The 14,883-nt window shown below is 32.2% G+C and overlaps 2 protein-coding genes across 9 annotated transcripts in view; both read right to left on the bottom strand.

Moving 5' to 3' along the window:
• The window catches only part of SMS (spermine synthase), an 863,947-nt gene that overhangs the window by 504,815 nt on the left and 344,249 nt on the right, over positions 1–14,883 (bottom strand). The window lies entirely within an intron of this gene.
• The window catches only part of CNKSR2 (connector enhancer of kinase suppressor of Ras 2), a 287,770-nt gene that overhangs the window by 149,866 nt on the left and 123,021 nt on the right, over positions 1–14,883 (bottom strand). For all 8 annotated transcript variants that reach the window (XM_050775072.1, XM_050775073.1, XM_050775074.1 and 5 more), the window contains exons 6-8: positions 14,313–14,432; positions 7,111–7,170; positions 3,354–3,422 (exon numbers count right to left, since the gene is read on the bottom strand). In XM_050775072.1, coding sequence (XP_050631029.1) covers positions 3,354–3,422; positions 7,111–7,170; positions 14,313–14,432 — 249 coding nt within the window. The remainder of the gene's footprint in view (positions 1–3,353; positions 3,423–7,110; positions 7,171–14,312; positions 14,433–14,883) is intronic.

The following is a 14,883-nucleotide window of genomic DNA, read 5'->3' as shown; positions in this document are numbered from 1 at the left end:
AAAAATCTTGGGAGATTCCAGCAGCCTTTGAGGAGTTGGATCTTCAATGGTGGGGAAGACATGTAATAAGACTCAGTCTGCTTTGCTTGGATGTTCATGATTTTTTCTTCTTCCTATCTGGCAGCCACAGTTTCTCAGCCATAGAAGTATGTTGGTTTGAAAAACTTAAAAGCCACTTATAATAAAGAATATAGCAACATGAAAAAGGACATAAAACTTCGTTTCATTTCAAATAAGAAAATACTTTTAAAAAAGGAGCAAACTAGAAACATAGACATCTAATTAGACATCTTGAAGATATACCATACTAGCAATGTAAAAAAATAGTATTTGAATTCATCTGATTTATTCAACTTTCTCAGACTCTTAGGGAAATATTTAAAATAATTTTTGTATTTATCTCAAGTAAAGAAAAATATCACATTTTATATTTTACATTACTACCTATAGTCATAGGAAATTTTAGAATTACAGAAAAATACTAACTGGGTTAGTATCATCCAAAATTATAAGATTTAACATTGTTCCTTTCATTAATGAGTCTAAATTGGTATGGAACAATACTGGCAATCTCACTATTCTAGTCAATTAATGGATTAGATAATTAATATTAATTATGTATTTCAAATTTATTAGGCCATACTTTAATGTAACTATTATATCATAACCAAACCCTATGGTAATGAATGTAGGGAGAGAAGGGATAATTGCAGACTATAAATAATTTATACTTGTTTCAATTAAGAGAATTTCCATTTCACCACCTCTGTATATTGTCTAATAAGAGATTAAATGCATTGTACAGATCACAATACAGGTAACATCAAGAAAAAGAGAGCAGAGTAGGCTACATTTAGTGAAATGCATCGGTTTTGCCCAAATATGCCTCTACTTGAACACAAAAAAAACCTGGCAACTGATCATATTATTAAAAAAGGCTACTTTCATGAAATTCAACATACTATCCTGTCTCTGTTACATTCCAAAATCAATTTGTTGGCTCTAGCAGCAGTATGCCAAGAAAGAGGATTCGAATTGGTCCAACTGCTGTAGCAGGTAAAAGAGAAGAAAGGAGGTAGGAAAGTTAATTGTTATTGAGCTCCTAATGTGTGCCCGACATTATGATAGGTGTTTTACACATCTTACTTATCTGAGTGAAAGAAGCAGAGTGAGGAAGTGGCAGTAAAGTTAAGTTTCAACCCTATTTCTAATTTCAGTTCAGCTGGCTCGCTAGCCCAGCTACATAAATTCTCACTTCCTTTCTTCTTCTCTTACCCTTGGCCCCACTTAATCTTTCATTGAATCCTGAGATTTACTTACATGCTTGTTAGGATTCTTCCTCTTTTATTGGATAGTTACACAATTTTTGAGTTTTGGGAGGAAGTATAATAAAATTGAAGTAAGAATATGGGTCTTAGAGTCAAAGAGCTTTGAGTTTTGGGTGAGCTGAATAATTATTCTGAGTCTCAATTTCTATATATACCTTATTTGCAGGATTATTGCATAGACTAAATGAAATAAAATATGTAAAATACTTAACATGATGCTTGGCACACTGTAAGAACACAATAAGTGTTAGCTATGGTTATTATCATTAGAAAAAGGTAAACAGATGCAGTTACCATGACTCACTTAAAGCCATAAGTCAATTTCAGAGCAAGAACTGGAACCAAGTTTCCCCAAACATCATTCTATGTAGTTTTCAATATTTTAGAATATTCCTGTGATGTAAAGAAGCATTTACACATTCTAGGTGTATTAAATGTCACCAATCCACATAGATTTTATTAGTTTATTTGTAGACTTTTAAAGGCTTTCATATTCATTTCATAAACACCAGTATCTTTGTTCCACAAACAATATCCTTTAAATAATTTTATTTTTATTAGAGACTAATATCTATCTTCTTACTGACCATCTGGAAATGCATGCTGCAACTACTGAACAGATGTCATGTTTGTTAAGGTCACATGAACATTAAAGAGGGAAAAGCTACTCGTCTACTGAAGCAGCTGCTTTATCCCACTGCCCAAATCCTCATCCTATGGGACAGGAAACTTCAATCAGAACAACCACTTTGTACAGTTTCTAGTAATCAGAAAAGAAAGCCATCAAAACTGTCACAGTGTGGAAAGGCTTTGTCTACTACCAACACTCTATTATTCAGTGTCAAAGGTGCACCCACGCATTTAATTTTGAAAATGTTTACCAACTTTTGCTTCACTTAGATAATGAACTTGGAGATATCATGGCTTTAATTATCAGAGTTTAGAAGCCTTTCCAAAATACCACAAACTTCTCAAATTATTCAAAACAAAAATTGAAATGTCATTTGCCTTATGATTAGAATCATTGAGAAAAATCAGGCTTTTCACAAATTTTCTTCCATCACTAGGACATGCAAGAGCAAATTTAGTTAAATTGTGTAATAGGAAATAATTACTCACTCTGATGAGTTAGTGAGAAGGAATAGAATACTAATAAAAAATCTGCATTTTTTCAAATGAGTTATGATATTAATAATTCTAGATTATTTTAACTTTTTAAGATAACAAATATACTTTATTTGGCAGAGAGAGTGGAAAAAAGTGAATCAACTGAGACATATAAAATAGTCCAAAATGAAAAGCATATAATGTTCATTTTCTAAATCTAAGATTAAGAAAAATACCCTTAAAAATCTACAATAGGCACAGAATCCCACTATCACAAAAAATGACAGTGGGATTCTGTGCCTATTGTAGATTTTTAAGGGTAGATAACAAAGGGATTTGTGAGGTTCATAGGGCAAGAACATTTTTTAAAACTAAAACTGCTGTCCTCTTTTAGGAAATAAGAAGCTAATTCAGCTATTAAAAATTTAAAAATTTTAAAAGATCTACATTTAAAATACTCCCCCCAAAACCACCAGATACTTTAATGAACTTTGAGTCAATGTTAGATAAATGGATGTATGCTGTTATAAAACATCTACTAGGTAATTCAATAATTTATAAAGTGAAACTTTTAAAAAGTTGTATCAAGAAAAGGTTGAATTTATTATATACACTGTCACTTTAATTTCTATTCTAAAATTGTTATTCCAGTTCATGGAATATGTACTATTACCTAGTACTTGTCCATATAGAAATGTATATATAACCTCAACCATCACCAATCCTCTTCATGTTCTTTTAAAAAAATGCTTTACATTCCATCAAATAATTAAGAAGAATCAATATTCAGTTATTTTTTTCAAAAGGCTGTTCAATATTTTGTATACAAACAGGAATTTCATTTCATTGGCATTCTTTTAAAGCTTTAGCAAATCAAAATTAGTTCCTCCCACTGACTCTTAAGGTAATTATACATACCACAGTCTGATGATTAACTTGAATCACTTCATCGCCAGCATGGATTTTCTTGCACCGATCTGCAGGTGACTGAATTTAATATAAAAGAAATGATAAAGAACATAAATTTTATCAGTCATTTCCTGTCTCTGGAAACACTACAAAAAGTTCATCTCCATAAATTAGATTTAAAAATTAATTAAAAATTTCAAGGAATCAAACTAATAAAAATGATTATTAGTATTTAATACACTGTTTTTACCTTCTGAGCCAGTTAAATTAATAAATACAGAAAGAAAAAATTAATAAAAAATAGTTTGCATCCTATGCATAGCTAATGACAACAACCAGAAATGCAAAATAACATACAGATATTTGTTATAAAAGAATAACACGTTTCTGAGAGCATTATGAAAAAATGATAATTGGTATTAACTTTTGTAAACTTTATACAAGCAACTCTCCTAGGTTCTAGTGAGTAACTGCTTCAAAAATGCATTTCAAAAAATTGTATCTTTTTGTATTTTGATCCTTTCCATTTGATATAAATAATTCACATTAACTTCAACAAATCGATATTTTCAAGTACATGAATATGATCAGCATCAAATGTTTGAAGTTTGATAATTAAATTGCTAATTTATTTCATCAGTAACACCAATTCTCAATAATCTAGCAAAGCAAATTAAAAGATGGACAGCAATTAGTTCAAATCATATTACATAACATTCTAAGTGTCTACTTATAAGAGGATGCTATTTCTCATGTTACATATAGTGTAATACACTGGACAGTAAAACCACATTCAATAAACTAATATTCCTATAGAATGTAATAATCTAACACTTTTTTCCTTTATTCCCATAAGAGATTAAAAACAAAAACAAACAAAAGAACAACCTGATAAGCTAATACTGACAAGTTTTAAGGAGTTTTTAGGAAATTAAAATGAGATTTAAGATAGAAATTTTATATTGCAGGTCTGAGTAATGAATTTAAAATATTATATTTTTCTTCTGTTAGCTACTAATTATTGATTACATGCATTTTAATATGCTTTTGAACATACACAAAATCTATTTTTATAAAAATGTATTTGTCTAGATAGATGTGCACGTGTTTATCTATCAAACACAACCATAAATGCTGTGATACTCTTCATTATTATCTACTGAAAGCTAAAGAAAATAATATGGTAATATAATCTGCAAAGTAAAATGCTACTTTTGAGACGCTGGAGTAGGACATACTTTAAAAGTGATTTCCAGTTACTTTTTTATTCATTTCCAATTATTTTTAAAACATATAAGTCTTAAAACAATGTTAACCTCCATTCAACACATTTTTAAAATTCAATAAAAATATTTGTCATAGGCTATAATTCAAGATAAGACAACATACCAGGGAGTTCTAGTTACTGAAGTAATAACACAAGTACATTATTAAGGGGATAGATTAATCTACAATAAAAACTCTAAGAATAGTGTCATAACAATAATATTTTTATCTCACAGCACCTTTAGGAGGTGGACATATTACCAAGTCAGACAAGTATCATGAAACAATTCTGAAAAGACTGTAAATCATTAATATATTTGTAACTATAGTTGGTTCCTGTGGTATTTAGTTCACAACTGATCTTTTTAAAGGAAAGTATAGAAAAAGTATCCAGCAAATGGCTCTAGTCATTATGTAGAAGAAAATGATAGTACATAAAATTTAAAGAAACTGAAACATTTTGCACAGGTAAGTAAAGAAGTCATATAAATTATAGACTTTTAGTTTTAAAAGACATCCTAGAGATAGACTTTTGTCCAAATGTCTCATTTCACATATAAGAAAACTAAGAAACTAGGGCACAGCAAGGCATAATAACTTACCCACTCTAGTGAGCAGCTTTACTAAGACTCAAGACAGATATCCTAATTATAAATGACTGAGGTTACCAAAAATACTTAAATATTTTTAAGAAAAAAAAGAATCCAAAGATGAACTATTAATATATGGTTCATATCTGAACTACTCTCGGACTCAATCTTTATTTTGATCACTTATCTATTCATCAAACATTAGTGAGTAATATGAGCAAGACATAGTGCTCAACACATTTTTGCAGACCCCAGACAATATAGAGAGATCCATTCCTACCAATTCTTCAAGACACAGTTCAAAATAACCATTTCTGTGATTCTTTCTCTGATTTCACTTGGCAGCATTTACTATTCTTCCCTTTGTCCATCCATGCAAATTACACCACTGTTTATAAAGATGAACCCCCACATGCTCTCCACACCTTGATGGCACCAAACTAGTTTATTTTAAAATTCTTCCAATACCTAGCACCATGCCTGAAACATAGCAGACATGAAGCAGAGGTCTGTTAAATGAACAAATGAATAAATGAATGAATAAATAAATCAGAACGAACAATCAATGACAAGCATATAGTTTGTAGCATCTTAACTGCATTTAAAATTGTTAAAATCTTTGTAATATGCAAATTACTGATAGTCTTGATCCCTTAAGACTCTCATATTTAATACCAAATGTGAAGCTGCTCCTGCACTCCAACTGCAAATATATATTATGTGTTTCACCTTTCACAAGAAACCAAAAGAAGCAGGCAAAAATATCAGTAAGTGATTAAATAGGGGAATTAGATGAAAAGAAGGTTGATTTTCAAAAAGCAAATGCTGGTAAAATGTTCAGATCAATAATAATTTGAGATTAAACTAATTCCACCTCAGTCTTCTTTAAAATAGCACAGCATAAGCATGCAATTGTCGGAATCTCTAAAAGAAAAAAAAAATTAATACATTCAAAGCTCAGTACCTGCTTATATAATAATAGAATGGAAATCTGAAATAACCAAATGCAAGAATAATGATGTATTATGCTGTTCAACTCTATCACACTGATCATGTTAATAACATCCAGCATGATCACTTCATGCTTCTCTCTCTATAACACAGATAGTTCTCTACAGCATGGCCTTTCTTAGCTTATTTAATTTTCATTACAACCTAGTGAGGTATGTAGTGCAGATAATTTGTTTCCAATTATAGTCGAAGAAATTGAAGCAATGAGAGGTTAAATGTCTTGCCCAAAATTATACTGCCATTAAGATGCAGAACTGGTTGTAAGACATAGCCCTGTGGACTTCTGACCCACTGCTTATGGTGGTTTGCAAATATGCTTCAGATTCACTTGTTAAAATAGAATCTCTTATTAAGAAATAGGCTGGTCTCCAGAATTTCTGATTTAATAGGTCTGGGGTAGCGCCTGACAGTTTGCATATATAGCAAGTTCCCAAGGGAGGCTAATACTGGTGTCCAGGAATGTCACTGTGAAAATCACTCAGCTACCATGCTGCCCTTCCACTGAATTAAGCTGAGTTACACTGGAAGTATTCAGAAAACCTGACTTATCTGATATTTATTTCTTACATGAGTTTAGTTTCTTTAAATAACCAAATCATTTGACAGATGGAAATGAATTCTTTCAGATGTCACAATAACTTGTCATGAATCAGAAAACACAAAGACAAATCTCTGGCTGAAAACACCTGATTTACTTTAAGTAAACAGCTATTCTAAACAACAAAAAAGTGAAATTTGAACAGAACCAATACGACTAACTCAGTATCTCTTTTAAATTGTATCTACTCTCTGTTCATGTCCTTATCCTTAGATGTTAACCTCAATCATGTGAGATATGTAAATTGTTAGCAATGAAAGGGAAAAACGCACATAAAAATTTGAAAGGTTAAAATACTTACATTTTCTGTGGTTCCAGTAATTACATGGAGGCCATCATATGTAGATTTAATATACATACCCTAAGAAAAAGACAGCATCAGAAAATAAAGTGAAGCAATTGGAGAATTTTCAAGTACATTATAACCTCGTTTATATAAACAATTACTCTATCAAATTAAAACTGCCATGTGCCCCAGAAATAAATCCATGAAGACAGATGCTATCTTTAAACTGATGAGAAATTACTATCTGAACATTCTGGTTTCTAAAGTTTGTCTGAAGAAGCCATCTCAATTAAATAACTACTTGATAAATGAATTGCCTGTGAGACTTATAAAATGCAGCATGGTAATTCAATATTTCTAAGAAAGAACGTCTCTCACTCCCCCCAAAAACCCATACTACATATTCTGTGGCAAAATAAAAGTTACAATGGGAAATTAAAATATTGGTATGTTATTAACTTATTATACTTGATATATTATACAATGGAAGGTAGTTTTCTTATGAGACACTTCAATTATAACTGGACCCAGAAGAGTGATAAAATATAATTTACATAAATTTTCTCCTTCTATTTTGTAGTATCTTGTATTTTCCACCTTTCTTATTGATAAAGTTTTAATAATTATAGCCAATAATCTCTACATCAATAACTAAAAGGTAGTGTGTATCTGTAGCAATCCCTTCCTCCAGTAAAAAGGACAAGATTCTGCTTTCCATTTAAATAGAACCATTTTTAGAAAAAAACTTCATTAAAGTTTAAAAATTATACAGAAATCCTGAAACTGTATAAACTTTAAGAGCAAATGGAAACTTTAAATTATGGATAGTGATGGAACTTTAAAGGAAAAAAATCACAATAAAGGATTCACATTTTTAATATTAAATAATTTAAGTAAACCAGAACAAACTAGATGATTCAGTTAATGAATTTTTGTCCCCTCCAAGGATATTGTTAGTTTAAATTCATTTTTGGGGAAAAACTACCCGAATTGTACCTATAAAAGTGGTTTGCATTTCAAATACTGACTTCATAAATAAAAATACTAATATTAACTCCAAATCTGAAATATAGATTTAATAATAACAACCAACAATACCATTTCAGAAAAAGCATACATTTAGTACTTATATGAAGCAATTGCTACAATGTTAATTTCCTATACCTTTGTTAGTTATATATTTGGATACCTGAAAATACATCTGTTTTCACTGAAAATAAGAGATTAGAAAAATAAGTAGTAAATTTCGGAACTATTGAGAAATCACTGAGTAGACTTTAATTCTAAAAAGTCATTTCAGTAATATCATATGTCTAAAATGGCTGAGCCTAGATTGCTAATATGAAACAAAATGAATGCTTATCACTTTATATAAAACAAATAACCTTAACAAAAGTACAATCAGAATTTAATTAATGGATTGGCCAGTAGGTTTTGGCTATGACAACATGGTAATATTCAGACTTACACTGGTAACAGGTATATAACATACTTAATTTGAAGCTAACATTTACGCCATCATTTACTGATCGGTAAATATAACGATACTATTTTAGAACTTAGAGGAGGACAAGATCTTCGCAAATATTTTTCATTCAGGAATTAACAAGATTATATCAGATTAATAAAGGATCTTAAAATACAGTCATGACGCATAATGACGTTTTGGTTAATAATGAACTATATATACGATGGTGGTCCCAAATAATTATGTAATGATATTTTTATTATACCTTTCCATTTTTAGATATGTTTAGATACACAGATACTTAACACTGTTACAATTGCCTACAGTATTCAGTACAGTAACATGCTATACAGGTTTGTAGAGTAGGGGCAATAGGCTCTATCATTTAGCCTAGGTTTGTAGTAGGCTGTACTACCTAGATTTGCGTAAGTACACTCTATGATGTTCACGCAATGATGCAATCGCCTAAGGATGCATTTCTCAGAATGGAATCCCGTCATTAAATGAAACATGACTGCACATTTGTAAGAGCTAGAGAGTACATTTTTTGTGGGGTTTTTTTGTTTGTTTTTTTGAGACGGAGCTTCACTCTTGTCACCCAGGCTGGAGTGCAGTGGCAGGATCTCAGCTCACTGCAACCTCCACCTCCTGGGTTCAAGTGATTCTCCTGCCTCAGCCTCCAGAGTAGCTGGGATTACAGGCACTCGCCACCACGCTCAGCTAATTTTTGTATTTTTAGTAAAGACGGGGTTTTACCATCTTGGCCAGGCTGGTCTAGACCTTCTGACCTCAGGTGATCTGCCCACCTCAGTCTCTCACAGTGCTGGGATTATAGACATGAGCCACCATGCCCGGCCAACTTTTAGTTTTTGACATATATGGGTTGTGAGAGGATAAAGAGGAAAAAGTGAACAAAACAACGTATACTGTTTGGACACACAAAACAATTATCCATCATTATCTAGCACCATCATTAATATCTACTTGTTACAATGTACCAGGGATTGTTTTAAGTGTCTTGTACTTATTTCACAATAGTCTATGTGGTGGAAACTATCATTATCTCTGTTTTAGAGATAAGGAAATTGAGGCTCAGAGAGGCTAGGGAGTCTGCCCAAGGTGGTGAAGCCAGCTTTCAAGCCCAGGCAGTCTGACTCCAGAGTCCCCACTCTCAACCACTGGGCTCCTGATTTATGGATTTATTTACAGTTAGGAGAGTTGTACACCTTAACTTTTCTTATTAGAATATTTGACAACTGTAGATATTAAAGTCGAACATTCACTTTTTAACATCTGTTCTAAAAGACTAAGACCACTTTAGCAAACATGTAGTATGTGAAATGTAGCTAAAAGAATAACTGGGATTGACATTTTACAAATTCATTTCAATTACCCATCTCTCTTTCAGGCAGGATAGGTAGTCAAGGAATTAACATGTGCTTGGAATTTGGCAACTGTGGCGAATGTATGGTTAACACAGTAAGCCCCAGAATTCACATTGTAGTCAAGTTCATTTAAGCACAGCTAGGAAATTTCCCCTGGAGGGAGCATGTGCATTTTGATTTTACCTGTCCTCAAACTAAGCCTTTGCTCATTATAATAGTAAAAAGCACACCCCTGGGTGGAGACTTAAGATGCTAATGAGACATGCAACGTATGAACAGGCATGTACAGCTACTGTGCACGTGCACCCAGAGGACCACCCAGAACATGCTTACTAGTAACAGCTCTTCCCATCCCCTTATAAACAATCATGTAAGACTCCCATAAAGGGAGTCTCCCTAGTGCCAGTCTTGGTGGTCTCATCCTTAGGAGCAGCCTGCTCTGAATCCTCTCTCAGGGTGTACTGGCTATTCTGCACCTAACTTTCACAATATTCTTTTTCCTTTGCAATAAATTGCTCTATGCTACATCTCCTTTGCTGTGTTTCTCTTAAGTTCTTTTAAACTAAGAAGAACCGAGGTTTCACAACAGCTGTCAACATCTTGACAACTAAGCAGAAGTTGATTATATTTTTCTCCACGTATCTTTCAATACTGTGCACTATTACTACGAATTAAAGGTGTCTGACAAGAGTTCTAAATGATTCTATAAATGATGAGGTCATAAAGAAAGCCTAATATTTAAAGAAAAATGTTTAGAAAAGACACTGTAGTTATTGGGATAATAAAAAATCATGGAAACAGCATAGCTATGACTCTACATTCATCTGTGTATAATTATTACAAATAACAGGAACTTAACCAAGAATTCTAAGCCAAAGACAGTATCTAGTAGTTATAGGAAGAGGATCTCATCATGACAACATTGCAGAATTTATATTAAAGCTAATTTTTTCAGATGAATAAAATTTTTAAATGCTTAGAGATGTATCTACATATAGACATAAAGCAATAGGGTAGAAATAAAACAAATTTTTAAATGCCACAAGAATAAAGACATTTTGTTTTATGTAATATTTTCATTATAAACTCAATAAACCATGTTGTAACTGCTTTCAATAATCAAAATTGACTTCTTTGTCTTTTTTAATGTCCCTCTCATAGTAGTAACGAGAAAAATGGTCAGAAGTCAGGCACCAAAAGAAAGAGAAGAAATAAGTTGCTTGGTTGAGTTTCAAACTAATCATCTTCTGAATAAGAAAGGGTCCACAGAAATACATCCGATTCGTTGTTCACCTCTGAGAAAGGGCCAAACAGCAGGAGGACATGCAATTCAAATGGCTCTTTTTCTGGAACCACGACAAATACGGCTTTCCATTTCATCAAAACCTTCATTCCTCCTTTTCTCTCTTTTTAAAAACCCATTAATTAATTCTAGAGCTGACTTGCACAGCTCCCTCTCTCCTGCTCAGGTTGCCAAAATGACATTTGCTTCATTCTGTCTCCAAATGTTGGTTAACCAACAGGAACCAAAACAACCTCTCAGTCAAGTTGGTAGAATAAGGCATATTTGGAGATGGTCCAAGTACCTAAATAGAAAAATAACTCCCTGAGGCCAAGAGGCTTCCCCAAGGATGATCCCAGTCCCTTCCTCTCTATTAGGCTCATGTTTTGGCTCTGAGCCAATTTTGTTGTTTCAATAGCTCTCATTTTCCTTTAATTTTCTGCTAATTATTGTCTTTAAAAGCACTTTAGAACAAAGTTTCATATGGTTCAATCATAACTAAGGTTGTTTCTCACCAGTCCTTACAATGCTTTAGGACTGTCAACCCTAAGAAATTCTAGGAGATTTGACTAATTAGAAAGCTGATAAACGATGTATCCAGTTTATCAGCAGGAGAACCAGTTACCTTTTGCCTATGAGACATGTTCTGCCCTAAAATTGGAAGAACACTTTCTGCAGATATTTCTAAGCTAATTAAATTTCATTAAATCTTGGTATTCTCCCACCGCTTTCTATTTCTTTTCTTCATTTATCATTTAGACATTTACTATGGCTAATTACCAAAATCCTAAATCAAAATCCTAAAATTGGCTTATTTCAAATGTGACTGACTAAACTTACTTAAACATGACTGAGTTTTAAAACGATACCTTGAATAAGCCATGTAATTCCTCTGTTTAGCACTTTCTCTTTGATATGAATCACAAAAAATAGTTTTATACTTAACTCTTTCTATTAATATTCAACATTTTAGGTTTTTCTTTTCCTTCCTTTCAATTCCCAGTGAAGTGCTGCCCATTGTCCTTTAAAAACAAATTTCTCTAAGTAATTTCAGTTTTAAAGTCATCCTCCTAAGCTTCTCATACCTCTCTTTAGCAATTCAAAATTTGAATGTGGAATAATAAAAAAAGCTTTGTTCAGATGTACTTCATTTAGATTTACCTAGACTTAAACCTTGCCTCTGTTATTTATTACCTATATGTGATACAGAGCAAACTAGTGAATATGTGCAATTTTATTTTCTCATTTGCAAAATGAGAAAATCAATATCTAGTCTATAGAGTTGTGAGAAAAATACCTGGCAAATGGTGGGCATTCGTTTCTTTTCTAGCTTTTTCCCAGACTGTTTAACTGAATCTGGTTCTTAGCATTTTAAGTTCCCAGATCTACCTCTTTCAAATGAAAACAATAAAGGACCTGTCCAAGGCTATACCTTCCTTAAAAAATCAAGATTTCATAAAGCCCATTAATTAGCATTATTTTGACTTACTTTATAAGGTTATTTCTCCCAATGATTTCAGTGGAAATTAGAGAAAAAAAAAATCAGGCTTTTTTCTTTTTAGAACCACAGACTAAGAGCCAGAAGGAGCTTTAAAGATGATTTCCTCCTCTCCCTCACCTACATGACTAGATCAAGGCCAAGGTGGTTAAATTTACTCTCCCATCTCTTCAAGATCACTCTCGTAGTTATATTTTATGTAAGTTATTTGTATCTGGGTGTTCTAACTTCTAGTTTAATACAATGTTGTATTAGTTCATAATTTTTCACTCTAAAAATCATGCTTAGGGGACTTCCTTTCCCTTATAACTACTAAAAGGGGACATATAGAAAGGACCATCTTTAATGCTATAGATTGAAGTGTTTTTAAAATAAAACCGGACTTTGTAGAGGTAACTAAAAGGAATAAAAAGAATTTTAGATTATCATTACTTAAAAGAAGTTCATAAATGTAATCAGCATTAGATATAACACTTACAGATTACAATGATGGCATGCTACGTCTGATATGCTGATTTTCATCATATTCCTTCCCAGGAAAACACCCATAAAAGCCACAACAGCACTAGGAACTACAGATAACCAGAATTAATTTGCCACATATCCGGAGAAAACTTACTCTCTAGGAGAGATGGCATCAAACTGAAAAATCAGTGGTAGTCAATAAAGGCTTTGCCTTCTGAACAGTTATATAGATGTATGAAAAAGAAAAGCCACAGAAAAAGTTAAACTTGCTTAGAAATCTTAAAGAATATATTATCTTAATTCAATTATTAATGCTAGTTGCCAAAATTTCTATTTTCCAAAAGATCATTACTTGGTAAATTCATATACAAGGAGAAAGTGGAAACACTATAGCACCAAACCAACATGTAATAGTAGTGTAGTAGTTAAGATATTCTCTAGCCAGTTTCTTGTTTTTTGTCTCAATATCAATTTTTATATGCTTTCTTCCTTAAGACTTATTTTTTAAAAAGTCTCTCTCTTGGGTTAAATCTAGAACCAATACACTTTTTAAACAGGTGAACAAAATATAAAACACGATTATATTTATTATTACATAATAAAAAATATAACTCATAGACATCTAGTGTTGGCAATATCCACTTGCTTACTTACTCTTCTAAGAATGAATGTGACTTATAAAGAGTATCAGAGAATATTGTTTAGCTAACCCACCCTAGGGGAAGGAATAACTATTAAAACCAGGACAAACCAAAGTAAAACAAACAAAACACCTACTTCATGAGCAGGTAACACTGTGGTATTTATTATAAAACTCTTAAACTTCCTTTAAACCTAAGGAACTTTGGTGGGGAGGGAGGTGAAAGAATGTAATTGAAGCTAAATGAGTACCAAATTAATTCAGAAGTCACCATTTTCAACTCTCCTTCATTTTCATTTATTTTAATAAAACTTCTTATGCAACACAAACTTCCACTACCATAACTCCTCTAGGAAAAAAATACCAAAATGTTCAGTGTCTGTTGAAATTCATAGATTCCCACATTCAGAGGCTGCTTTGTCCACATCACTAGCTGTCTACTGATGGATGGTGGTTTTGATAAACATAGTATCTCTTACCAGCCCTTCGCTTGGTTTGATGTTTGCTAGTTGAATCACTTCCAGGTGAGCAGACTGTGAAACCAGAGGATCTGATGACAGGGATATGATGTGGTCACAGACTCCAGAAAGAGTTTTACACTGGTAGCACAAAAAGAAAAATAGCTGTAGTAAATACATGTTGTAAGTAACATATAAATCACCTTTTGTAATAATGTTTTTACAAGGAAAAATAAAAGAAACAGTAGAAGAAAGTAACTGGCATTTTATTCTGTAAAATCTGTACAAAGAAATTCAGGTGAAATGAAAACACATTTACACACAACACACCTATATTCTAAATTATGAATGTAAGAACTATATGCCAAAATATTCATTAGTTATGGTTATACTGTTTCTATTATTTGACTTACCATACCTACAAAAAATGATGGTTAAACAAACTTAATCTGAGAACCTCTTGATTACAGCCATAAGATTGAACTGAACACTATAAAAAATCTCGACGTCTTTTAATTCATGGTCAGAAAAGTTAAAAAAAGTCTGGCCAAGATCCAGGAAAGATGAATCTTCCAAATATGCTTAACAAACT

The sequence above is a fragment of the Macaca thibetana genome, chromosome X (assembly GCF_024542745.1).
Source record: "Macaca thibetana thibetana isolate TM-01 chromosome X, ASM2454274v1, whole genome shotgun sequence".
Classification (NCBI taxonomy): domain Eukaryota; kingdom Metazoa; phylum Chordata; class Mammalia; order Primates; family Cercopithecidae; genus Macaca; species Macaca thibetana.
Note: the sequence above shows the minus strand (reverse complement) of the source record. Positions and strands in the feature narration are given on the sequence as shown.